The 26,795-nt window shown below is 34.5% G+C and overlaps 2 protein-coding genes across 5 annotated transcripts; one reads left to right on the top strand and one right to left on the bottom strand.

Moving 5' to 3' along the window:
- Positions 1–1,119: 1,119 nt before the first annotated feature.
- On the bottom strand, positions 1,120–24,614 carry pgls (6-phosphogluconolactonase). Of its 2 annotated transcripts, none has more exons than XM_073939476.1 (6): positions 24,452–24,614; positions 12,049–12,321; positions 4,525–4,632; positions 4,332–4,433; positions 3,319–3,459; positions 1,120–2,370 (listed from the first exon to the last, which is right to left on the bottom strand). In XM_073939476.1, exons 1-6 carry the CDS (start codon positions 24,482–24,484, stop codon positions 2,224–2,226), a joined length of 804 nt encoding a protein of 267 aa, XP_073795577.1. In that variant the 5' UTR covers positions 24,485–24,614; the 3' UTR covers positions 1,120–2,223. The 2 variants fall into 2 exon arrangements, with proteins under 2 accessions (XP_073795577.1, NP_001004117.2); NM_001004117.3 differs by lacking the exon at positions 24,452–24,614 and adding an exon at positions 17,108–17,180.
- Positions 18,561–25,033, top strand: LOC141381291 (uncharacterized). Of its 3 annotated transcripts, none has more exons than XR_012401235.1 (5): positions 18,561–18,946; positions 21,851–21,944; positions 22,027–22,138; positions 24,306–24,412; positions 24,506–25,033. XR_012401235.1 is itself a non-coding variant. In XM_073945065.1 (5 exons), exons 1-5 carry the CDS (start codon positions 18,720–18,722, stop codon positions 24,856–24,858), a joined length of 966 nt encoding a protein of 321 aa, XP_073801166.1. In that variant the 5' UTR covers positions 18,561–18,719; the 3' UTR covers positions 24,859–25,033. The 3 variants fall into 3 exon arrangements, 2 of the variants coding, with proteins under 2 accessions (XP_073801166.1, XP_073801165.1); XM_073945065.1 differs by having other exon boundaries at positions 24,233–24,412; XM_073945064.1 differs by having other exon boundaries at positions 24,233–25,033.
- Positions 25,034–26,795: the final 1,762 nt, after the last annotated feature.

The raw sequence follows: 26,795 nt of genomic DNA, 5'->3' as shown, positions 1-26,795 counted from the left end.
AGATAATGAGAAATAATGCCTTGGCAACTAGCTGAAATAAAGTACATTTGGTATGTTTTTTTTATAATCTGACTTTATTTTAATTTTATTAAACTCTTTTTATAGTTTTAGCTTTAGTTTGTACAATAAACTAAATCTGATTTATGCAATGGAACTGAAAAAAAGGTAATAAAGTCTGACACGAAAGGTTCATTTTTTTCCTGCACACTGGACACAATGCATTTGACAAAATGTTTAAAACTATTCACATTTTCATCAATTTTTAATAACACGTTGCATCTATAAAAAAAGTACAATGGCAACAATGTGTTTCTTCAAAAAACAAACAAAAAAAAAAAAACAGAAAAAAAACATTTTTTTTGTTGCTATAACATAAATAATGTGAAAATAGTGAAGAATATCAAATGACAGATTATAAAAATCATGAAAGATTCGACACTGAAAAAAAGATTAATTGGATTTACATATTTTAAGGTAAGTGGTTGCAAACAATTCAAATGGGCTGAATTTAAACAAAGTTGAACATTAATCAGTTCGATTTGTTTGTTAAAAATTCAGCCAATATCAATTGTTAGCAACTAATAAATAACTAATTAATAATTATGTTGACAGCTATAACCTTATTAAGTTATTATAAAATATTTACTGCAATAAACGTTAACTTGACAAAAGGGTCTTCAATAAAGAGAGAATTTGTTTAATTATTTCATTTTAATTATAGACAGTTTAATATACAATTACAATTATGTCTTTATAGCAATTCAGCAAGAAATACCGAAGAAGTAGTGGAATAAAAAAATGAATAACTTAAGTTGGTTATTAGAGAATATGAGAAATGATGCCTTATCTACTAGCTTAAATAAAGTACATTCGGTATGTTTTTTTTTTTTAATCTGACTTTATTTTTATTTTATCGAACTCCTTTTATGGTTTTAGATTTAGTTTGTACAATAAACTAAATTTGATTTATGCAATGGAACTAAAAAAAGGTAATTGTGTCTAGAAATAGTAATCAATTATTTAAAGGAAAATAGCCCTTTTAGCTCTTTGTATGACACGAAAGGTTCATTCTTTTCCTGCACACTGGACACAATGCATTTGACAAAATGTTCAAAACTATTCACATTTTCAGCAGTTTTTTAATAAAACATTGCATCTATAGACAAAAGTACAATGGCAACAATGTGTTTCTTCAAAATAACAACATTTATGTTTATTGTTGCTGTAACATAACTAATGTGAAAATAGTGAACAATATCAAATGACAGATTATTAAAATCATTAAAGATCCGACACTGAAAAAAATGATTAATTGGATTTACATATTTTAAGGTAAGTGGTTGCAAACAATTTAAATGGGCTGAATTTAAACAAATTAAGTTAAACATTACTCAGTTCGATTTGTTTATTCAAAATCAGCCAATATCAATTGTTTGCAACTAATTTATATTTTTTCCTTCCAATGAATCATTTTGCAGTGTATAACAGTAATACAATAGTAGAAGTAACTGCAGTAATTACCTTTGTGATGATTAATTTTCATAAGTGCTAAGATAACAACTTCTTAAACAGTGCTGTTTAGGGACTCCACAGAAATCCCAGTAGAGCGGCGGTGAATATTATTAGAGAAATAAATGTTTAAAAAGCATTGATATTCTTTGTTGAATAGATTGTAGGCTGTTTTTAACAGCAGATGGCGCTGAATGCTTTTACAAACAGCCATACTTTGCTTGTATCCAATTCCTTACAAATACCAGTCCAGCCTATAATAATTATAAGGGAAGTTAGAAAAGATTTAAGCAAAGTACAAGAATGTTCATAGTGAGCTGTGCTTACATTATTGTCATGACATACAAACCAAGCTGTACACTGTAAAAAAATGCAGGGTTCCACACAATTCATTCATGTTGTCCCAACACAAATTGATTAAGTTAACTTAACATTTTTAACAAATGTATATAATTTGAACATTTAAAAAGGTTGTCTCAATGAAATCTCACAATAGTTTTTTTTTGTGTACATTTGAGTGTATTGTTAAAAACTAACCTAGAGCCCCATCTGCTGTTAAAAACTGGCATAGAGCACATCTACTGTTACATAGCTCAGAACCGTTTTAAGAGAAAGTAGTGGTGCGTTTTGAAATTTGCAGAATCATTTTCTCAAATAATTTTCGCCACAGCTCTAAATACTAGCCTGTGTTTCTACAAGTTCAGTGTGCTGAGTTTAAAGTTTAGCTCCAGGACCAGGCCTCTCAACTGGAGACGTGAGTGAGGCAGCAGCCGGTTCATCCAGGAGCCAGAAAAGCTCTCCTTGGTCAGGAGAAACCAGAGCTGCTGGAAGAGCAGGCCCTTCACCACCCTCCAACACATGCTGCGGAATCACACAATACAAACTAATGGACACTTCTATCTCAAAAGGACACAGGAGAATCTTTGGTCAACGGCAGCTGTTTAACTGTGCCTTATAAATAAATTAAAATTGATTTATAAATGAAAGTGAAGTGAGACGGGTAGATCATGTAATTATGAAAGAACGGTGAAGATAGTATTTCTGAATTACATTAATGCTATATAGCAGGCACTTTTCTAATAGTCGAGAAGTAAACTCCAATTCAATTGTAGTAGCTACATGAAGGCTGATTTATACTTCTGTGTCAAATGCCGGCGTATGCTACGACGCTGATGCATAGCCCTTCGCCGTGGCCGTCGTCGTCACTGACGTGTACCTCTAATAAAATGTAACTACATGTCGCAACAACGCATAGCGCAAGCTCTGTGATTGGTCGGCTTGGTAGCGCTTGACAGCGCGCAGAAGTATAAATGCACAGCTACGTGCGTTGCATGCACCGTGGGTTACGTCGGTCACTTGACGCAGAAGTATAAACCAGGCTTGAGTCTTATGCAATTTCGAATGCAGGTTTTGTTTCATAATTTCAAATCTGTCTATATTAATGCTTATTTTAAGTATAAAACATTACCCTAAATAAAGTTTTTGTTTTATTACTCTAAATAGAAATGAGTAAGTGTCTTAACTAGTGCAAATGAGTTAGCAAATTGTGGTTTCTAACTGTAACTGGTATATTTAGCATAAAAACCATGTAATATAGTGGAGAGTTATTAATCTACTCATGCTTGTTCACTTCATCTATCATCTACTTTACATGTTGTGGATAAGCCACATGCACATAGATGATTACTCTGCTTAAATACCATCCATAATGTGTATAATTTAAAGGATTAACAACAATTAATCGATTAATTCTTAGCTAGCACAAATGTAAAATTTATAATTATAGATTAAACTCTCGGCGGTGTTTACCTTCAGTACAGGGGCTTTGCTGCCGCCGGTCGACACAAACACCACACATCGAGCGGCGTTAACCATGGGTAACGTCATAGTGACTCGCTGAGGGGGCGGTTTGGGGGAATCAGAGATAGGGGCCACTGTCTTCTGACGCTCCTACAAAATTACATAAATAATTCACACTCAAACAAAGATAGAGGGCAGAAATGTACATACCATGCTAGTTTGGGAAGTCTGGTTAGTTTAAAATATGGAAAAATAATAATAAGAACGTTTTAACATATTTCTAGCATGTTTTAACACGATGTTAGCATGATTTAACACTGAACAAAACCTTTTACAAATAAGAATTAGCATTTTTAGCATGTTAACTTTTTAAAAACAGGGCTAACATGTTTAGTACATTGCTATCACTAAACTTACATGCTAGCGTGTTCTTAAGCATATTTAAATATTTACTAGCAAAATTAACATTGCTATTTGAATTGTTATGTTGCTAACATTTAAAACTTTAACATTTTAACATCCTGTAGTATTCATAGCATGCTTACAAATGTTGCTAGCGTGGATTAACATGTTGTTAGCATGTTGTTAGCTAGTTGCTTTGCTTGTAATACATAGCTAGATAACTAAAACATATAAGGATGTTAGTATATAAATCACAAGAGGATGACTTCCTGCTTTGCTACTGTTCGGACGTCTTTGCCCACTGCTCCGCTCGTCGCACTCTTGCTTTTATATCTTATACCCTAATTTTAACTTGAGCCTATCAGCACAGTGCTCAAACAACACGGCTCAAACAAAACTTTGGCTAGTTTGGTAACCCCTGGTCTAAAGGGTTCGGCTGACAAAAAAAAGAGGTTAAACTTTATAATAAGAAGAAGTTCATGCTACACAGTGTATCCATTCATTTAAATACCGATCAATCTTAATTAACTACATATATTTACTTACTACATGGTTAGGGTAAAATAAATAAATTGACTGAAAACGTATAGATACTGTTTTGCTATGAATGTATCTGAAACCTGTAATAATGGATGATCTGGAAAGAGAGAGCAAGTGTGTCCATCTGGTCCCATTCCCAGCAACAAGACATCAAACACTGGAATCTTCTCTGTGCTAAAGGCCTAAAATTACAACATTTATTGAGGGCTATGAATTTTAAATACATACATTTATAAATTAATCATTTATATTTATTAATGAATAGAATCACACCTTGCTGAGTTTGCTGGCATAGTCCTCGGCACATTCTTTCACAGGTAAAGAAGGATCTATGGCTAAAATCCTTTCTTCTGGAATGTTGATTTTCCCAAATAATTGATTCTGTAAGACATAAACAGTAATCATTATGCATAGCTTTTCAAGCTTCATCACCATCCTTAAAGAAAAACCTGTCTGGAGGACAAGACAAAGTTCATCCTCCATAGACTGGCACTCATTGTACCATTTTTTTAACTAAATACTTAGGCAGCCCAGGCTAGAAATACAGTGTTCTGTGTTCGTTGCACGTTTCAGATTAAAAAAAAAAAATCCAGTACAGGGCACGGGACATATTTGTACATTTGAAACGTGTTACTTAGGATATGTTTTGTAGCATGTTTCAAATACACATACATCTGGTCCACACTCAAAAAACTGATTTGTTGGACTTACATTAAAAAAAAAAAAAGATTGTCAAGTGGTTCCACGCAAGTCTGTTAAGTAGTTTCTACAAGCAACAACATAGTTGAATGAACTAAAGAAACTCAGGTAAAGTTGACAAAATATTCCTTAGTAGATACAACCCATTCAGATGTGTCACTACGGCATTTTATATGTACATTTTACTAAGTAATGTCACTGTATGTTATGAACACTTTTATAATTAACTTCGAAGTATTTGCTCTATAAGTTTAAAACATTTTTAGAAACAAAATGAATTTATTTACTTTGCAAAGTTTTGCAAATATACAACTGCTAAAACCCATAAAACAACTTCAATTTCACAGGTAGACAAAAACATCAAAAATTTAACAATAAACATTCTTTACAAGGTCTGACTGACTTTCAGAATTGGTAATAATCTTACAGTAAAAAACTTTTCAGAAGAAAAAAAAACAGGTAAAAACAACATTTTGGTCGATAGTGAACAGTCTTACAATGTGAACTTCCTTCAAATATTGCAATACAAATTTTACTTTGAACAATTTCTGATATTTTAAATGTTTAAGCTGTCAAAAAACATTACAACTGGCCTCTATTTTGGAAAACAATCAAAAAAAATTGTTTATTTCAAAAAGACAAAAAATTAAACATTTAAAATGTTGGTCCATCAACAAAGACAAAATTAAAACTGGCATCTAATTTTAAAACTAAAACAATCTAAATTTCACAAAGAAAACAACAAAACATCTTCATTTAATTTTTTTCTTTGTCCAGAATGATGTACTGATTCAACCAAGAAGTTTGTTCTTAAGCATTTTGTGTGACAGTTTTTAAGCGTCAAGTCCCAGCAAAACTTTCTGGAAAAACTCTAAAGTGTAATTCAGGTTTAAAGGATAACTGAGATTTAAGCTGTATATGACTCCCAAAAGAAGAGTACAAACAATGTTAAAATAGCCAGTCAAACCCTTATTACGTAAAGCTTACAGTACTAAGTTTCTGTAGAAATAACATAGCTAACTTGTGTTAATTTAGTTAATTTTATGTTTTATGTAATGTGAACAAGCGTTGATGTAGAAAAACTAACAATAGTAAAGTTTCTTTATTTCAGTGCATATATCTGGTACAGATCACCTATTACTCGTTTCCATTGAGTGGTACCGTACGGTATGGTACGTACAGTTCGGTATGCTTTTATTATGGAGTCAGGTAAGACTCAAAAGTAATTCACACAAAAGACACGATGTACACATGCGTAGCCAAATTCACGTGCATAAAATCAAATTCACGTGCGAAAAATATTTATTTATATTCACAAAAAAATTTCAAGTGCACAAAATAAAAATACATTTTCATAAAATACGTTTCACAAATGCAAAACACCATTTGCAAATGTATAAGAGTGTACAAAAAGTTTTGAATGTTTAAAACTTGCGAGTTCTTTCTGAACGAGAAAAATTCTCTCTGCAAATCCTCTTTCACGTACGACTCCCTCTGGATACGTGTGTGTGTGTATTTTTGAGACTGTCCTGGCAGAGGCAGGGCAACTCGTACCTTTCAGCCAATTAGATGAGAGCTGTAGTTGATGACACCCACTCTGCGCTTCATTTGCGCAAACTGTTCCTCTCCAGCATGGCGAACGGAGAAAGCAACAGTCGCAGTCACACTTTTATTTATTTATTTATTTATTTGACCATAGCCTCACTCTTTTCATTCATTATTTTGCCGCAGCTCCGCTCTTCTTATTTATTGTCTCGCAGCCCCATGAGCAAAATGTAGCCTGCAGGGTAGGGCTGGGCGATTTTTCCAATTTTTTTGATTAATTCGAATTTACGTTTAAGACGATTTAATTTTGAATCAAATCGAGAAATCGCGATTTTGAATACATTATAATGGCACCAATGCGCTTTGGTTCACTCTATGAAGCAGAAGCACCACGCACCACCATGGATTTTAGAATTTTAAACAGGTTTCCATACACACACCAGCGCCGCCCAGCCACGATTCACAAAGCAGTTCATATTTCAGCCCCGCCACAGAGCGCCATCTGATTAGTTTCATGTTAAATATCTTGCGAATGTGCGCGTTTGGTGTGTGATAGTTTAAACTGTCATGTGCGCGTCTGTGTGGATTGTTAAGACATTCCCTTATCAAGTCGATAAACTCGATCTTAACATGTATGAAGGACGTAAAAACCTGCCATGAGAAAAACCGCTCCGATCTTTTGGTTTGAACACGAGCAGTGGTGAGGGCCTGTAGCAGAGAAAATGAAAATACCTGCCCCCATGACGTCATTTAGCGGACCTGGTTGAAAACCAGACAGATCACAAAGCATAATAGAGAGTGGAGCAAAGCGCATCAAATGATCGGTATTTCAAAGGGGAAAAAAGAAAAATAGATTAAATATATTATTTTATATTTGACACATCTGGTACTTGTATTTGCTCCTACTAAATGTCCACAACTTCACACATTGGGTTAAATTAGGCTTTACAGGTTCCATGTTCAGTCCTTTACTTCCACTGTATCTTTTTAAGAAAAAGGCAGCAGCTTTACAACCTGTCATACAATCAGAAGACAAAGTCAAAGCTGAGCTGATCTTTCTTAGGCTCAGCAAAACTTGCAAAAAATACCTCTGTATTCCTGCAACTGCAATATTTACACAAATATTTCTTATTCAAATCTTCAGCAACGCTGTTTAACTCGTGAATTTGTTATACATTTATTTACACCTTGACCTATTTTTGTATGACATGGCCATTAAAAATACAATGTTCCTTAACCAGATGGTTTTTCAAGTTACTTATAAAAAGAATGTTACTTCAGTCATGTTGTTGCAATGTTTTGAGAAGACTAGTAACACAATTAAAAAAAAAAAAAAAAAAAAAAAAAAATCGAAATCGTGAATCGGTCAAACTTTATAAAAAACCCAGATTTTTTTTTTGGCAAATCGCCCAGCCCTACTGCAGGGTAAGGATGCTGTAACTATCATTCCGGCCACACAAGCGTAACAGTGCCATTGTGGTCTAGTGGTCAGCACGTTGCGTTACGACACCGTCGATCTGTGTCCGATCCTCACCAGAGTAAATTTGTGTATAAAGCATCTGTTTAGAAGGAAGTGCTGCTCATAGGATATGTGAACTTTGAATGCAACTTTCTGACAGTGGAGACACAAGCCAGATAAAGGTGAATCGTACAGAACTGTACCGTACCGTACTGTACCACTCATTGGAAATGAGGCACTAGTGAACCACTGACCTAAACCTTTCTCTAAACACATCTAGTAATGTTTTCAAAAGCAAACGTAGGAGAAAACTGCACTGCGGCCATGTAGTTTTACATTGCTTTTCTCTCTTTTAGTGGATCCGTGATTCACCAGACTTGAACCTGAGCATTTTCCATCACAGGCACAACATCATACATAGTGAGCTACTGAGCAAAAGTTATCTATATGGAGATAGATAAGTGAGGAAAATGCATTTGATTACAAATCACAGACACTGATAAGTTGTTTTCTGATTTTTTGTGTAAGAAACTGCAAGAAAATAATCCTTTATTTGTCGATAAAACAGCCTTGTAAATATCATTAGTGTGAAAAGGAGCAAAAAATGTTGGCGTTACACTGCCCCAATAAGCCTGTGTTGGTATAAGGACCAAATCAATATACACTTTATAGAGGGCGTGAGCTACATACAGCAATGCAGATAAATGTTATTCTTAAAGGGCCATGAAACCCCCTCGTTTCAGCAGGGTGTTTTCACACCTCTACTTTCGAAAAAGTCAGAAAAGTGGGCGTGTCCAGCTCTGTTTAGGGGGGAGTGTCGGAGGAACTAAAGTGGGATGGTGTGGGAGTGTCTATTTGTGCACGCGCGAGTTTCAGAGTCAAAATACACACACACACAGACAGGAGAAAGCGATGGTGTTTAACCTACATGGACATCTGTAGTCGAATTATTTGCTGAATTAATAAATGTTGGACTTTAACTGCAGTTTGGCTCTTTCATTCAGGGAATTCATTCATGCCCCTCGCGACAAACGCGATATTTGATTCGAGGATCTGCTCTAAGCGTGTATTTTTCATGCAATGTTTGATACCGCACGGCGAATGAGAGAAAAAAAAACTCAGCATTTCCCGGAAACTTAGATGCACACGGCAGGTAGCGTCAGAAAGCCGCGTGTGTTATTCCGGTCACTAAATGCGGTGCTAACAAGTTTGCACTCAGTGCTATAGTTAACTTAATTCGATATGAACAAACTGAATAAACAAAGAGCACTGGTCGCTCACTTACCAAATCTGTAGAGACAGGACAATCACCAGCAACTAGAGCCGCGTCTTTATGGAGAGAATACTACAAGCAAATCCAGATTTCAGCGTTTGCAGATGAGAACAGCTCTCAGGTAAACAATAATCCTCCTTAGACACGTAAGTTATTGTTGTCGAGCGTCGCGTACACTGTTAATCCACACGTGATCCAGATAAGCTCTCACAGAGAGAAAATGAAAACGAAACTTAACGGCAGCAAACTATAAAAGCAACACTTCACGCTTGTTTTGCCAACACAACGTGGCGTCTTTGTGGTGTAAACACGGTGACACTAATGAATATTAATGAAGTTGCACAATAGAGCGCGCTGATTGGTTTGAACCAAGCCTTACTCATGCATTAATGTATCACACTGTAAGACGTAATAAGACTCACTCAGGCACAGACGTCCAGTCTGCATGCTGGAATACACGCTATTATGTCATGGCCGTGACGCAGCTTCAAAAATTCGTTTCAAACAGGAAGTACGAATTTGCTTGAAATAATGCAAAAACAACCAATTTACACTTTTCAGTGAAATAAAGGTGTCCTAATAGTGTTTTTAGCAGTGTGGGACACATATACGACTGTCAAAAGCTCAAAAAATGTGTTTTGGTGTTTCGTGACCCTTTAATGCATAATTACAGTGATGTGCAGTAATGAATTCAGTACACAAGGTAGCAAATATTCAGACCAAGGCCAAGACTTTTCAACACAGAAGGAAACAAACTAATCAGATGTGGAACATACATAGGTAAACAAAATGTTTTTGGATCCTAGTATGATTGTAGTTAATTCACTGAAGTCACACGAACTGTCTCTTTCCAAACTTTGAACATCTTTGAACCATACTGTCTATGGAGGATGAGGGAGCTCTCTAGGGCTGCAACAACGAATTGATTAAATAGATAAAAATGGATTACTGTCTATGTCTATGTCTAGGGCAAATAACATTTTAAGGGATCCAACCCACCCTGGCCACAGCCTGCTCATGCTCATGCCATCAGGCAGGCGTTACAGAAGCCCGAGGAGTGCGGTTTAGTTTTTATCCTGTCATTATAAGACTTTTGAATAATACCATTTCTTAAGCATTGTTGATAGCTAGTGTTAAATAATAAATTAGTTAAACTAGCATAACTTGTTATTGTTACAACAAATGGTGAAATAGGTATTTAAGTATGAAGTTATTCTCTTCAGAGATTTTTAAAAATAGGTTATATCTTATATAACTATATATTTATATTTTTATTGAATCATAAAGCTTATTTATTATGTTAGGATTTTATAGTGTTTGTATAGTGATGTTTTTAATGTTCTTGTTGGGTCTGTTGCAACGTAATTTCGTTTTGCATTACAATTCTATTGTGATGTGTTGAATGACATAAATAAAGGAAACTGAAACTGAACTGAATTACTGAAAACGCTGGCAACAAATTTCATAATCGATTTGTTGTGTCGCGCTACTCGGGGAAGTTTGATTATTAAAAAACCCTTTAGTTCAGTGCGGTGCTGATGTTTTACTTGTTATCCAGCTTGACAAGCACGACAAGTTAGCGTTAGCACGTTTACTTTTAGAGCGCAACTGAGAAAATCAAACTGAGCTTTGGCACGGTGTCTGGCGCTGAGCAGAGCTCTTAGTAAGGGGCCGTCTGAAAAGTGCTTTTTTTTTGTAAACAAAACTAACTTAACACCGCTGAGAAAGACGTATCATATTATCATAATTATGCAGCATTTTAGCGGGCTTATGCTTAATTTGTTTTAGACATCTTAATACACACACATACTAGTAAAACAATGCATTTAGAGTTTGTAAAACACACAAGGAAGTCGAACAATCCATTCAAATATAATTTACCGATGTGTTTTATTTATATCAGATACAAATTACACATAGTGAAAGTAACTAGGTTCACCAGCCACTTACTTGCATGAGTTTGAGGAGTAACTGAATTTACATGCTGAATCCTGCATGTTCTGCTTTTTATGAATAAGGCAAACGTGCGGCCGCAAGTAGACATGGCGATGACCATCTCATGTTATAGATCACGATCACTTACACGTTTATGTGAACTAGTAAAACTTCTGTTTGAGATTATGTCTTATTAAGATTATTTTTCTTACTAAATTCACAAATAATTTAACTTGTTTTAAGCAAACAATCACCTAATTTTGAGGTGTTGTTTTTAGAAAACAAGACATAATTTCTTATGCTATTTCATGTGTCTAGTCAGTATCTTAATTTAAAAAATATTTCGATATTTGGATTGAAAACAGGAAAAAACTACTTAGTTTTTTATTTTATTATTTAATTATTATTATTATAACAGCTCAGGGATGAGCTTTCTTTGAATAAACGGTTGGAAATTAATGTTTTTTTTAATCTGACTCATCAATTAAACGAAAAAATAATCAACAGATTAATCGATTATTAAAATCGTTATTTTAACGTAAAAAAATGTTATTTTTAGGCCTAGAGCTCTCAGATTTCATCTAAATATCTTTGTGTTCTGAAGATGAACAAAGTTCTCATAGATTATAACAACATAAGGGTGAGTAATTAATTACACTTTTTATTTTTGGGTGAACTAACCCTTTAAGCTCTGTGTTTGAGTATTCAAATATATATATATATATATATATATATATATATATATATATATATATATATATATATATATATATATATATATATATATATATATATATATATAAAATATTCAATAATATATCAAAATATTGAGAGACTACATGTTTGCATAACAAACTATCAGTCTTTCTAATATGTGCAGAGTTACCTTGTATAATCCATAAGTGCTCTCTGGATCACTGAATGGCACAAGTCTCTCATCACAGAAGCCAATAAGCCACTTGCTGCAGTCCAGGTTTGGTACAGCAGGCAGTTCTTTACTCAGTATAGAAACCAGACTCCCTCCTGAAAGACCCAGAGAAAAGCAGCTTCCACCGGAGCTCAGAGCTTTTTCTGCTCGAGAGGACAGCAGCTGAGCCAGACTAGACCCGAGCTCCCCCACTGAAGAAAAAACCAACACTCTCCTTCCAGACATCACTCTCTGAAATCAAGGAAAGAGAATCATGATTATAAAGGGACATAAAGGAACATTTTAAGAGCATATATTATGCAAAAATCACTTTAATACAGGGTTTAAACCAGGGGTCACCAAACTTGTTTCTGGAGGGCCATTTTCCTGCAGATTTTGGCTTCAACCCTAATCAAACACACCTGAACAAGCTAATCAAGGTCTTACTAGGTATACTTGAAACACCCAGGCAGGTGTTTTGAGGCAAGTTGAAGCTAGACCCTGCAGGGACACCGGCCCTCCAGGACCGAGATTGGTGACCTCTGGTTTAAACAGTTGTGTAGAAGCAGTCTGTAAATTTAACCGGCATCTAATGGTGAATATGTATTCATTTCATTTTCTATATTCACACAATTTTGCTGCGTCCAAATCTGCATACTATCCTTCCTAAATAGTATTTGAAAATAGAATTAGTATGTCCCAAACCATAGTATGTTGAAAAGAGCATTCTCGGATGGTTTGCTATTTAAAAAATTTAAGTGTAGAAGCTTCCATACTCTAATCGCTGATACTGCCCACAATACATAGCGCATTGGACACAAATTCAATGAGAACTGCAAACGCGTGTGATAAACTACAAACATGATGGACGCAAGACCAACCGTCAAGTAGAGAGGCTTCGGTAAAGATGTTTGAATGACTGTTAGTCAATATCTAGCCCACTGGAAAATATTAAAATCACGTTTTCTGTGTCATATTTCATCTGCAACAACAATACTAAACTTATATAAAGACGAGTTTGGACGTCTGAATGCGTTTTACAGTAATCATCCAAAGACCTGAGGAGATTTTTTTGCATGAAAGACTCATGAATGGCAGATTAACCTGCTGCTTCTTCTCTAATAGGGTAGGTAATTAAATATGGGATGACTGGCAGGGGGCATAACTAAGCAACACAACGGAACTAGTATGTCCCAAAGCTTGCATACTCTTCTGTTGCACACTCAAAAGTATAAACTTTTACTTCACAAAAAAAGTACATACTTTTAGGCCGTTGTATAAGTATGCGAATTGGGACGCAGCAATTCTCTTTTTGTATGTGTCATCAGAGGGGGAAAGCCCCACCTATTAGCAGTGTTGGGCAATAATGCATATAGTAATGTGTTATTGTAAAAGCATTCATTTTGACAGTAACTAATACTGTAATGCACTACTTTTTAAATATAGTAACTTAATTAGTTAATTATAACATATCCTAATAAGTGCATTGTGGAATTGGGAGATGCCAACCAACCACCGTAAAAAAAGAAAGAAAAAAAGACACATCGTGTATGAGGCACCAGACTGGACAAAAGTCAAACTAAAGCAAAGACTGAATGCACGCGAGGTGCACGAAGTGTGTGCACAAGAGAGACTGGATGTGCACAAGAGAGGCCGGATGTGCACAAGAGAGGCCAACCCTGTGTCAGAAACTGCATACTACCATACTATATAGTACGCTAAAATCGGTATGCGAGCCGAGTAGTATGTCCGAATTGATGGAATTCGAAAATCAGTATGCAAGTACCTGGATGACTTACTACTTCCGGCAAGATTCTGCACACTGCGCTATCCCATGATGTACCGCAAGAAAATTCATAAATGGGAGAGAATCAACACAACTGACACAGGTAGGTCACGTGACCATGACAAAATGGCAGATGTAGTACGTCCGAATTCTATACATACTGTATAGAACGTACTTTTCTAATGGCCGAGTAGTACATTTAAATTCAAATGCAGTACCTACTGAACAATAGGTAGTTTCGGACGTAGTTTCCATGTGTAACGGTAGTTTCCATGTGTGCTTGCGAGAGAGCAAAAAATGTTTTTATTTATTTTTTAGTTGCTTGTTTATTTTACAGGGACAATACACCTGACATATTTTTACAAAGACAACCAATGTTGTGTACATAGGGCATATAGCATGAAGTTAATTTGCAGTCCTCATCCCTGGTTAGGATTTACATTAAAAAATTAAAAACAAATATATACATTTATTGTATAATGATGGTTTGTTCTGTAGACTATGGAAAAAAAATTGTACATGGCTTAAGGGGGCTAATAATTTTGACCTTTTATTCTAGCTGAAATAAAGCAAATAAGACTTTTTCCAGAGGAAAAAAAATTATCAGACATACTGTCATTATTTGAGAAATATTAAAAAAAAAAAAAGAACAAAAATTCAAAGTGGAGCTAATAATTCTGACTTTAACTGTACATAGAGCCACAAATATAAAATATAAGTCAGTCTGCACCCTAAGGGGAAATGTAAACCTGACCAATTTGAAAGAATAATACTTTCTGTTCATGTTTATATTCTCTCAGCTTTACAGAAAAAACAGATTTTAATTTTAAACCAACAGGCATGGCATTCCATGTGAACCTTTCACTGAAAAGGATGACTCACCGATAGTGGTTCTGCATCCGCAAATTCTACAATTCCTACTTACTGCCCCTCTAGTCTCTGCCACATCACTGCTGAATTTATTAACTAACTCACTGACTACTTTAGGGGCAAAACCATGTATACACTTAAACATGTTTTTTAAAAATTAAAACTTAAAAAGTAAATAAATACATAAATAAAAACTTAAGAATTTGGCAATGAAGCTGCACGGTGGTGCAATGGGTAGCATGCTGGCCTCACAGCAAGAAGGTTGCTGGATCGAGCCTCGGCTGAGTCAGTTGTCGTTTCTGTGTGGAGATTGCATTTCCTTCCCATGTTTGCGTGGGTTTCCTCTGAGTGCTCTGGTTTCCCCCACAAGTCCAAAAACATGTGGTGTATAGCCGAATTGTGTGAACTAAATTGACCATAGTATATGTGTGTGTATGAGTGTGTATAGATGTTTCCCAGTGACGGGTTGCAGCTTTTACACTGCGTAAAAAATTATTCTGGATAAGTTGGGGTTTCATTCCGCTTTGGCGACCTCAGAATAATAGGAGGACTAAGCCAAAAAGAAAATGAATAAATGAATGTATGAATGAATTAGCAGCTTTCTGGTGCTTAGTTTCACCAAATTGCTTCTGAATGGTAATTTAGATTATTTTCATTTATTCATTCAATCAATAATTAGGGGTTGCCACAGCAGAATGAACAACCAACTATTCCAGCACGTTTTACGCAGCGAATGCCCTTCCAGTTGAAACACATCCCTGGGAAACCCACCTATACGCACACTCATTCACACTCATCAACAACGGAGGCCTACTCAATTTACCTGTACCGCATGTTTTTAGACCTGTGGGGAAAACCGGAGCACCCGGAGGAAACCCACACGAACACAGGGAGAACATGCAAATTCCACACAGAAACGCCAGTCGAGGCTCGAACCAGCGACCTTCTTGCTGTGAGGCGACAGAACTACCTACTGCGCCACCGCGTCGCCTATTTTCATTTATTTATTTTATGAAGTTTATTTTTTGTTTGTTGTATATTGTTGCTAGTTTTCGAACTTAAGGTGTGACAACACAATCTCACGGCAATTCGTAACTTTTTGATTTAGTGGCTAATTCGTATGAATTCGTACGATCTAATTCGTACAATTTAGTACGATTTGCTCATCCTCCAATGACGGTTGGGGTCAGGTGCCACACCTCCTTTTTAAAATCGTACCATTTCGTACGACTAAACTAGTACGAATTAGCCACTAAACTGGCAAAACGTAAAATACTTACGCTTTTTCGTGAGATCAGGCTGGGTGTGAAGTAACATGTTTAAGGGTTAAATACAACAACTTTTATGATGCTGAAGCAACTTTAGTTTTTTGTTGCTGAATATATTGTTTAGCAGGTTTATCACCTTGTGATTTTTATTTTTATGCCGCTGTTCTGACTTTAACAAATTAATGTTTAAAAATGACTGATTATTTAAGCCTGTTTTGTGTTTTAGTTGTGAGAATGCAAATTGATTAAAACTGTAAAGCTGATCAAAATCGTTTTCTCATGCAGCACTGAAGTGAGGTTATAACGGCATTAATGGGAGCATTAAAATGTTCTCTGGAAAGTAACTCAAAAATTACTTTTAACAGTAATGCATTACTGTTTGGTGTAATCAATAAAGTAATTGAGTTACTTTCTGAATTAAGTAACTAGTTACTGTATTTCAGTAACTAGCACAAAACTGCCCATTAGTAACAATCTCTCCCTCTTTAGCATAGAACGTTAGTCTTGTTTTTGAATGACAGATAATACATTTGTAGTTCTGCACTTTTAAATTTTTTTTAAAAAAAAAGCAGGGAGCAGGGAGCACAATCTCATTTGAATTTAAAGTGAGTCCCCAAAATGGGCCAATTAGGATTAAAACCTAAGAGAGTCAGTTTCAAAGAGTTTAAAAACATTATTTGTGGCGTATTTTAAGCTGAAACTTCACATGCAAATTCTAGGGACATCAGAGACTTATTTTACATCTTGTAAAGAGATGCATAATAGGTCCCCTTTAGTTAAATGACACAGCAGAACTCAAAATACAACGACAGTATTAGCATGACTAACAATAAAAAGGTTTTTACACCTGGTTTATAAAATAAACAATGATAAGTTAAGCTTCTGCAGTAAGCAGCATTGGTGTTTGTTAAAACCCTGTCTAATCTGTTTGGGCAGTGCAGGTGAGAGGTGAAATGAATGAATCAAGAAAGAATTGTAGTCGTAGTTGCAGCACTAAAACGCCTATCGATAAACACTACCAATAATAGCAGGTCAGAAAGATGCTTCCCGCTTTTACAAATTTTTTTACTGACTTATGGATACTGTAAAATTTGCACATTTACTTTGCACTCACCGCGGAATGTTTTCTTAGCAGGCTACCTTCAAGAGTTCCTCGTGCGATCTGACCAACATCCAATCACAGCGAGTGTTGCCTACTGATGCATTCTGGGCAACGTAGTGCACACTTTAATCGAGCCCTTGTGGAATCTGTAAAGATTCATTATCGTTTATGTTTTATATGCTATTTTATTTATTTATTCAAGTCCCGTAGCCAGCCAACTGAAAAGCGTGGTTCTATATATATATATATATATATATATATATATATATATATATATATATATATATATATATATATATATATATATATATAAAAGTGGATCTTTTTGCAGTAATTCTACCAATTTAATGGGCATTCTACCATTGTTGTAATAGTTTGAGCATTAATCTTTGCTGCATTAGCTTGTCAGACGGTGAGCATAACTACATATTTTGAAGCAACAAAGTTGTTTCCTACAGTTTTGTCAAAATGTTTACCATTCTAGAAATGTGCATTTGAACTGTGAGTTATTAGTTTATAAATAATGTATTGAGATTAGAATTTTAATTTTTTAAAAATACAAACCTATCATCATGCATGATTAACAAAATCAAAATGGAATATGTTAAAACTTATTAAAAACCAACTAAAAACATAATAAAAACTGTGGCCAGTAGGAAAATAACAAACTGGCCAGCTCATTTCCTCAGTCAGAATTTGTACATTTGAATAATTAAAAATTAAATTTGTCTTAAAGCCTTCTTCTATCAGCTTCTTTGGCAATTTATGATGGCATACTGTCAAAAATATTACAAATAATTTCATATAGGGGCCAAAATCCAGACTTTATCAGGGGAGGTTGACAACCAAAAAAAGGTTGACTTTCTGGAGATCATGATACATTTATTTTTCCAGCAGAATTTTGTGAAGAACAGTTTATTTTTAATTCTAAATTTTTCTACTTTGATTTTCTTAAATGCACGATTAATTGCTAAATTTAAATTAATTATATATTACTGTGTCCTATAGAGCTATGCACATTCATATAATATAATATAATATAATATAATATAATATAATATAATATAACATAATATAATATAATATAATATAATATAATATAATATAATATAATATAATATAATATAATATAATATAATATAATATAATATAATATAATATAATATAAACTATGGCGTACTCAATTTATATATTTATAATAACATCCTCAGAATTACAATTTATATCTGCAATACTTCTTTTTTCATAGACTGTAAATAAATAAATAATTTATATAAAAATTAATGATTATAAATACTTTTAATTATTAAAATAAATAGTTATAAGCAATAATACATAATAAATAATAAGTAATATTAAATAAACAATAAGTAATGCATAAACCTTTTTTAAAAACTACTCCATTTCAACAGATGGCGTTAGTGCGGCACCTTCACACAAACCACTAGCAGCTACATGTACACGAAAACAGTAGGAAAGGGAACCTCTTGAGTTTAAAATGAACACTGAACAACCTTAAGTTAAAGAAGTATAACACAGATCACTGTCAGCAGCAGAATCAGCAGAGGCAGCTACTCCTGCATATCTACATCAGACAGTGGCTTCTGTGCGGTAGTTTGTGGAGATGGTGTCCACTGTCTCCTCTTTTGAGAGTCAGCTGCTCTCCATCATGGAAGCAGTGGTGCGGACGGCGGTGCTGGAGATCCGTAAACTGGTGGATGTGGAGCGGGAGCTGCTGCGGGCGGAGGTGAGCCGCGGCCGGGGGGAGATCAGCGCCCTGAGGAGGAGACTGATGGAGCTCCAGCCCCGGACAAACACAACACACGCTCATTCCTTTACTGCTGTCAAGAGGTACTTGAGCTTAAATGATGTGGTGTTTATGTAAAATTTAAGTTAATTTACTTGAGATACAGCCTAACTAGTGTTTTTATGTTGGGTTGAGAGAGTTAATCTTAAAATAGAAGTATTACGTATTAGTGTTCAATTTACCTACAAAAAAATACTGTAGAAATTTGCTTTTGAATCGTATAGTAAAGTGTATTATATGTGTATTTACAACCGTTTGTTAATGAATGAATGCTATAGTATACTGTAGGATTACGAACTTAAATGTAATAGTTTAGTTTTACTACAGTAAACTGGTGTTTTATTGTATAATGTAGCTGTAGTTGTAGAAATCTACAGTATTTGGGGATTTGTTTGCTATAGTTGTTGTGTTACTTCTGCTACCATAGAATTACCACAACAGATTAAAGGGGTAACGTTAGTTCACCCAAAAATGAAAATTAATTCAATCATTAATTTGTGCTGCCTTTTCTTATTTCAAAGCCTTATAAGCTTCTTTCTTCGTTCAAACACAAAAGAAGATATTTTGAAAAACGTTGGAAACTTTTAAGTATTGATTTCCATAGTATCCATAGTTTATGATAACCTTGGATAAAAATATCAGGGTTTCACGTTATTGTGCTCACTGCTCTATAATATATTCTTCTTAAATGTATGGGTAAAAAACAAATACTTTTTTCCCTTTGGAAATTAATATATTTTGTTTTTTAAAAGATTTATAATAGTTTGACTTAACAGTAACAGTAAACATGTAAGGCTAAACAATTCAAAATATTAATTGACTTCTGTCTTCATTTGTTTCAAAAACACTGATCTTAACTATTTAAAATGCCATCTTTAGTTATATTTTGGATATTTTTTCTGCTGAAGTTACTGTTGTCCTAAAAACAAAACAAAAAAAAAAACAACATAAAAAAGTAAATAAAAAAATCTTACACATACCTTAGGAACGGTATAGCAGAAGATCTTGGGGGTTTTAAAACCTTGACTTTTTCAATTAAAGGTTACCTTAAACACGCTTATCGTCCCATGCCTAATGGACAACAATGGTTACAGGTTTTCAGCATTCTTCAAAACATCTCATAAAAGTTTAAAATCCCTTGTTGAGGAGTAAATAGTGAGTCAGTTTTTATTTTGGGGTGAACTATCACTTTAATTCAAGTACTTTATTAAAGTTAAAAAACGCGATAGTATTTACTATAGTATTGTTTCATGAGGGTTTGCTTAAAATTGTTGTTTTGTCTGCTACTATACTTCTGTGTAGTTGTAGAAATCTACAGTATTTGGGCATTTGTTTGCTATAGTTGTTGTGTTACTTCTGCTACAATAGAATTGCCACAACAGATCAAAGGGGTAGTTCACCCAAAAATGAAAATAAATGAACGTATTAATTTGCGCTGACTTTTCTTATTTTAAAGCTTTATGCGCTTCTTTCTTTGTTCGAACATACAAGAAGATATTTTGAAAAATGTTGGAAACTTGTAACTATTGATTTCCATTGTATCCATAAATTTTTATAACTACGGATGCTAGGCATGGGCCGGTAAGATTGTGATGGTATGATAACCTTGGATAAAAATATCAGGGTTTCACATTATTGCGCTCACTGCTCTATAATATATTCTTTTTAAATGTCTGGGTAAAAAACAAAAACTTTTTTCCCCTTTGAAAACAATATTTCTTTTGAAAGATTTAAGATAGTTTGCAACAGTAAACATGTAAGGCTAAACAATTCAAAATATTAATTGACCTCTGCTGTCTTCATTTGTTTCAAAAACACTGATCTTTACAATTTAAAACACCATCTTTGGATAGTTTTTCTGCTGGAGTTACTGTTGGCCTAAAAACAACAAAAAAGAAAATAAAAATCTTACACATACCTTAGGAATGGTATAGCAGAATATTTTAGCGGTTTTAAAACCTTTTTTTATTTTAGTACTTAACTATGGTAAAGTAGAAAAAAACACTATAGTATTTGCTATAGTATTGTTTAATGTGGGTTTTCTTAAAATCGTTGTTTTGTCTGCTACTATACTTCTATTTTTGTGTAGTATTAATGCTTTTTTGTAAGGAATAATTGATAATGGTTCTGAAGTATTGCAAACTGTAATAGTTTAGTTTTTACTACATTAAACTGTGGTGTTTTGGTGTATAATATAGCCTATAGTTGTAGAAATCAACAGTATTTGGTCATTTGTTTATATTACTATAGTTGTCGTGTTACCACTGCAACTATAGAATTATCACAACAGATTAAAGGGATTTAATAAAAATGAAAATTCATTAAATTCGCTCTGCCTACTTGTTTCAAACCTTTATGAACTTATTTTAACACAAAAGAAGATATTTTGAAAAATGTTGGAAACTTGTAACTACTTATTTCCATAGTATCAAGTTTTTTTCTTACTATGGACACCCATGGTGACAAGTTTTCAGCATTCTTCAAAATATCTCATAAGTCTCATAAATGCTTAAAATCACTTGTTGGGGAGTAAATAGTGAGTACATTTTATTTTTTGGGTGAATTATACCTTTAATTCAAGTATAGTTCAAAAACACTATAGTATTTTCTATAGTATTGTTTCATGTGTGTTTGCTTAAAATGGTAGTTTTTTCTACTACAATACTTTTATTTTTTTTAGTATATATGCTTTATTTTTTGTAAAGAACAATTGATAATGGGATGTTTAATTCTTAAAAAATAACACAGCACACCTGAGGTGGTGAAATGGCCACACTGTGAATTAATGTGCTCATTATGGTTACCACACCTAAAGACATTGCTTATTGTCAGGTTTTTGTCTTCAAACAGCTTCTGTGTGTAGGATGGTTTCTTACACATCTCATCTAATGCTGATAATAACTTTTTTTTTTATCTAGTTAAATTTATACTAGTTCATTATTATCTAGTGAATGTGCCCAAGAAGATGTTCGCAATCATTTGAACATCCGAAGAGGTGAGGTCTTTTTGGGAGAAAGCCCATTAATAATTCAGCAAGACCAAGTAAGTTTTCCTTATTGCCTGATAATATTTGTAAAAGCTGTCACGTTTTAAGATATAATGAAAGATATAATGTCATATCAAGCTACCAAAGGAGATCCCGCAGCAGAACTGTGAGATAAACCAGCCGATTATTGTGGTAAAGGATGAGCCACATGAAGTAGATGTTTGGACCGGTCAAGGCAACAGTGAAGAGGGTAAGTATTTCAGCTGTGGGGAAAAATCGTTCGATTGAATTGATTCTACATCAATTATGACATTTTTAAAATGCTTTACTGTGTCTCTTGAACCATTCTCTGAACTTAGTTTTTAACCAACAGATTGCACTCTAGAACAGTTTTTAACAGCAGATGGGGCTCAAGGATAGTTTAACAGTAGATGGCGCTCTAGGCTAGTTTAACAGTTGACAGGGCTCTATGCTAGTTTTTAGCAGCAGATGGCGCTCTGGGCAAATTTTTAAATGCAGATGGCAATCTAGGCTTGTTTTTAACTGCAGATGGCGCTCTATGCTAGTTTTTATTTGCAGATGGCGCTCTAGACTAGTATTTAACAGCAGATGGCGCTCTAGACCAGTATTTAACAGCAGATGGCGCTCTAGACCAGTATTTAACAGCAGATGGTCCTCTAGACTAGTTTTTTTACCAGCAGATGGTGCTCTAGACTAGTATTTCTACAGCAGATGGAGCTCTAGACTAGTTTTTAACAGCAGATGGCGCTCTAGACTAGTTTTTAAACAGCATATGGCGCTCTAGACTAGTATTTAACAGCAGATGGGGCTCTAGACTAGTATTTAACAGCAGATGGCTCTCTTGACTAGTATTTAACACAAGATGGCGCTCTAGACTAGTATTTAACAGCAGATGGCGCTCTAGACTAGTATTTAACAGCAGATGGTGGTCTAGACTAGTATTTAACACAAGATGGCGCTCTAGACTAGTTTTTAACAGCAGATGGCTCTCTTGACTAGTATTTAACACAAGATGGCGCTCTAGACTAGTATTTAACAGCAGATGGCGCTCTAGACTAGTATCTAACAGCAGATGGTGCTCTAGACTAGTGTTTAACAGCATATGGCGCTCTAGCCTAGTATTTAACACAAGATGGCTCTCTTGACTAGTATTTAACACAAGATGGCGCTCTAGACTAGTATTTATCAGCAGATGGCGCTCTAGACTAGTATTTAACAGCATATGGCGCTCTAGACTAGTATTTAACAGCAGATGGTGCTCTAGACTAGTATTTAACAGCAGATGGAGCTCTAGACAAGTTTAACAGCAGATGGCGCTCTAGACTAGTTTTTAAACAACATATGGCGCTCTAGACTAGTATTTAACAGCAGATGGGGCTCTAGACTAATATCTAACAGCAGATGGTGCTCTTGACTAGTATTTAACAGCAGGTGGTGCTCTAGACTAGTATTTAACAGCAGATGGCTCTCTTGACTAGTATTTAACACAAGATGGCGCTCTAGGTTAGTTTGTAACAGCAGGCAGCGCTCTAGGCTAGTTTTTTTTCCACATGAATTGCAAGTGAGACGGAGGAAATAATTCATAATCATAAGACATAATCTTTAAACCAATGACTTCTATTAAAAATGTTGACAGAGGTTTTGTGACATACTGTAATAATAACAGCGGGCGATAATTAAATGCATATTTTCTGTGGAGCGATTGATTTGAGGTAGCCTGATATTTTTATTTGACGGAAGAAATAAAAACATGATTGGAAAAACATCATATGCCAGTTTTTGTTTTGCCCTCTAAATTTGTCATTTAAATGAAAAATATCTAGGGCAGGACTATTTATTTCATTTTTTTCACTAGTTTATTCTTTTTTCCATGCTTTTGTAAACATTGCAGGTGCGTGAAGATGCTCTGTTGTCATGTTCTGTAAGCTGCTTTTCGCATATTAAAAATATATACTTTTTAAATGCAATATTTAATGTCAAACAAAATATACATGTCAATTATTTTTTTTTAAATTGAATAATAATCTTATAATAATCTGACCAGTCAACGGTTAAAATTCAGTTAACAAACAGCGATTATCGTTGGCAAAATGAACCGAAATGAGCATCCATAAAACTCAGCTTTGTTAACGATTAGACAGAATAGATTTAAGAGAGAATAGCGATGCATTTTTGATCATGTCAGCTTGAATGCAGTATCTATTTCTCAGATTTTTCGCCACAGCTCTATTAGTTTAGAGCAAGCTGTTGGATGATGGATTATAAATTGTTCATAATATCCTACCATGATAAGTACACTTACAACTCTTTCACTTAACCACAGGAACCCACAGTGTCGAAGTCGTGTGCCTTTCACCCATAAAGGAAGTGCTTAAAACTGTTCCTTGTATTGACAGAGGAAGTAAAGAAAACACATCAAAAGCTGAATCGCCAGCCCTGAACAGAAACAGCCCACCTGCAATAATGCCGTTGAACCAAATGGTGCAGTCGATCTCAAAAAAAGGTATCTCAGAATCTGAAAATGCTTCATTTAGTCACTTACAGAGCTGGAGCGCTTCAAGGTCCACAAGAACATGCAGTGCCACTTCTTTTTCAGCGGACAAGCGTTTTGTTTGCTCCTACTGTTCGAAGAGGTTCAGGTGTTTCAGTCAACTCACTATCCACCAGCGGAGTCACACAGGTGAGAAGCCCTACAGGTGCACAATCTGTGGAAAGAGGTACATTCAGAAAGGACACCTGTACACCCATCAGCGCACCCACACCGGAGAGAAGCCGTATCGCTGTCCGCTCTGTGGAAAAGGCTTTATTCAGAAATGCACACTGGACATGCATCTGCGAAGTCACACCGGAGAAAAGCCCTACACCTGTGTGAAATGTGGGAAAGGGTTTACCACAAAGTTTAACCTTAACAAACACCTGTCTTGTCAGTCATGTGGCAACTTCAGTTAATGAACGGCTGTGCGTTTCAAACTCTATTTTTAGCCGTGCTTTACTGCTTTTTATAAGTTGAGTTTTAGTTGAATATTTAGTTTAATAATCGAAAATGTATGGTTTCAGATAATCGAAAAATGTATAGTTTCAGATTATTTCTGGATAGAGATTAAATATGAAACAATGTTTGAAATACAGTAAATCTAATTTGTTTTATTGCTGTTTTACAAAACATGTATTTGTGAATAACTGAACGGAGGAACAATTTTGATTTTCTGTCATCTGTAGCTTCCAAAAATCTACGTTTATTATTTTTCAACCTATAGTGTAAATACAAATTCAATGATGTTTGAATCTCAGTTTATTATTGAGTAAATCTTTGAGAAAAAATTACCTGACAAAAGTCTCGTCATCAATCCCATTTGTAAGAGCAACAAATTAAAACTCGACTTCTAGTTGATCACTTGAAAAAGTGGCAGAAGGTAGACATTTCAGATTAATCATTTTTTAAACTGCATCCCAATCATCACAAATACTGCAATTGTCAAAGAAATCATTCAAGTTTGGTGAAGAAAAAAAATCATGGTTTTGGATTACGTCCAGTATGCGGGTATGCGAGAGATCTGCCGAGTGTATGGCAACATCAACAGCCTGAGGTATAAAGACATTTGTGCTGCCCATTATATTACAAACCACAGAAGAGGGCAAATTCTTCAGCAAGACAGCGCAAAGAAGGTCAAGGTGTTCCAGGATTGGCCAGCCCAGTCACCAGAAATTAACATTATTGCGCATTGATGAAGGAGGAAAATGAATTCAAAAGATACTTGATGATCTCTGGGAGTCCTGCAAGATTGCTTTCTTTGCCATTTCAGATGATTTTATTAATAAGTTTGAGTCATTGCGGAGATTTATGGATGCAGTCCTCCAAGCTCACAGGAGTCATACACAATATTCATTCTTTTTCCACTGCAGCATGACTTTATATTCGATACTGTACATTATTTCTGTTAAGTGACAAGACTTTTGTCTACGCAAAGTCAGACCTTACTGTCCTAAATAATTAATAATCAAGGCATGATCATATTTTATTTTGGTAAAACAAGCGTAATCGAGAGGCTTTTGCCTTGTTTATAAGCCACTTCTAAAACCAAATGATCAACTAGAAGTCAAGTAATTATTTGTTGTTCCTAAAACTTGAATAAGCGACAAGACTTTTGTCAGGTAGTGTATATTTGTTTTGATTTTTTGTGTTAGGAATTTGTTTTTAATATTTAGGTAATTAACATTTTTTGTAATTTTGTAAAAAAAAAAAAAAAAAATCTCCCAAGAATTATCTATAATTTTTTACATGCATGTTTAGTTTTAATTATTTTAGTTATGTTTTTGATAAATAGTTTAATTTATTCTAGTTTAAATAAAACAAATTAGAGAGTAGCTGAAAGGAAATGCATTGAATTATATTTTTTCAGATAATCTTTATTTTATAACAACTTAAAATATGTATATATTTTATTGTGTTTGTTTTAGTTTAGTTTACAAAACTGAACAGCTTTCTAGTTTATTAATACATTTTTTGTCTTATTGTATTTAGTTTTGTTTTTTAAATAACTGTTGTGATTCTGTAGACCTAGAAGGCATAATGGAGACAGTGGAGTACGCTGTAGAGAGTGATAAGCGCTTTTTCTCATAAATTTTGGGCACTTCTCTCTGTTTCTTCCTAAACTCTTCAGCTGGGTCATTATTTATCGTGTTTCTTATGCAAATTTTCTTCAATATATTGGCACCATCCACCATTTAATAATAATAATATTAATTAATAGAAATTCATTCATGTTACTGTGTCCCAATATTTCTTACTATCCTCACTTTATTTTGTATAAAATACATATGTGTCCTGTTGTTTCTTCATTCCACTTTTTGCCCCTCAACCATTTTTTGTCACTTCATACTATGAA

Source organism: Danio rerio, chromosome 3 (assembly GCF_049306965.1).
Source record: "Danio rerio strain Tuebingen ecotype United States chromosome 3, GRCz12tu, whole genome shotgun sequence".
NCBI lineage: Eukaryota > Metazoa > Chordata > Actinopteri > Cypriniformes > Danionidae > Danio > Danio rerio.
The sequence above is the reverse complement of the archived record's forward strand: the minus strand, read 5'-3'. Positions and strand labels throughout refer to the sequence as shown.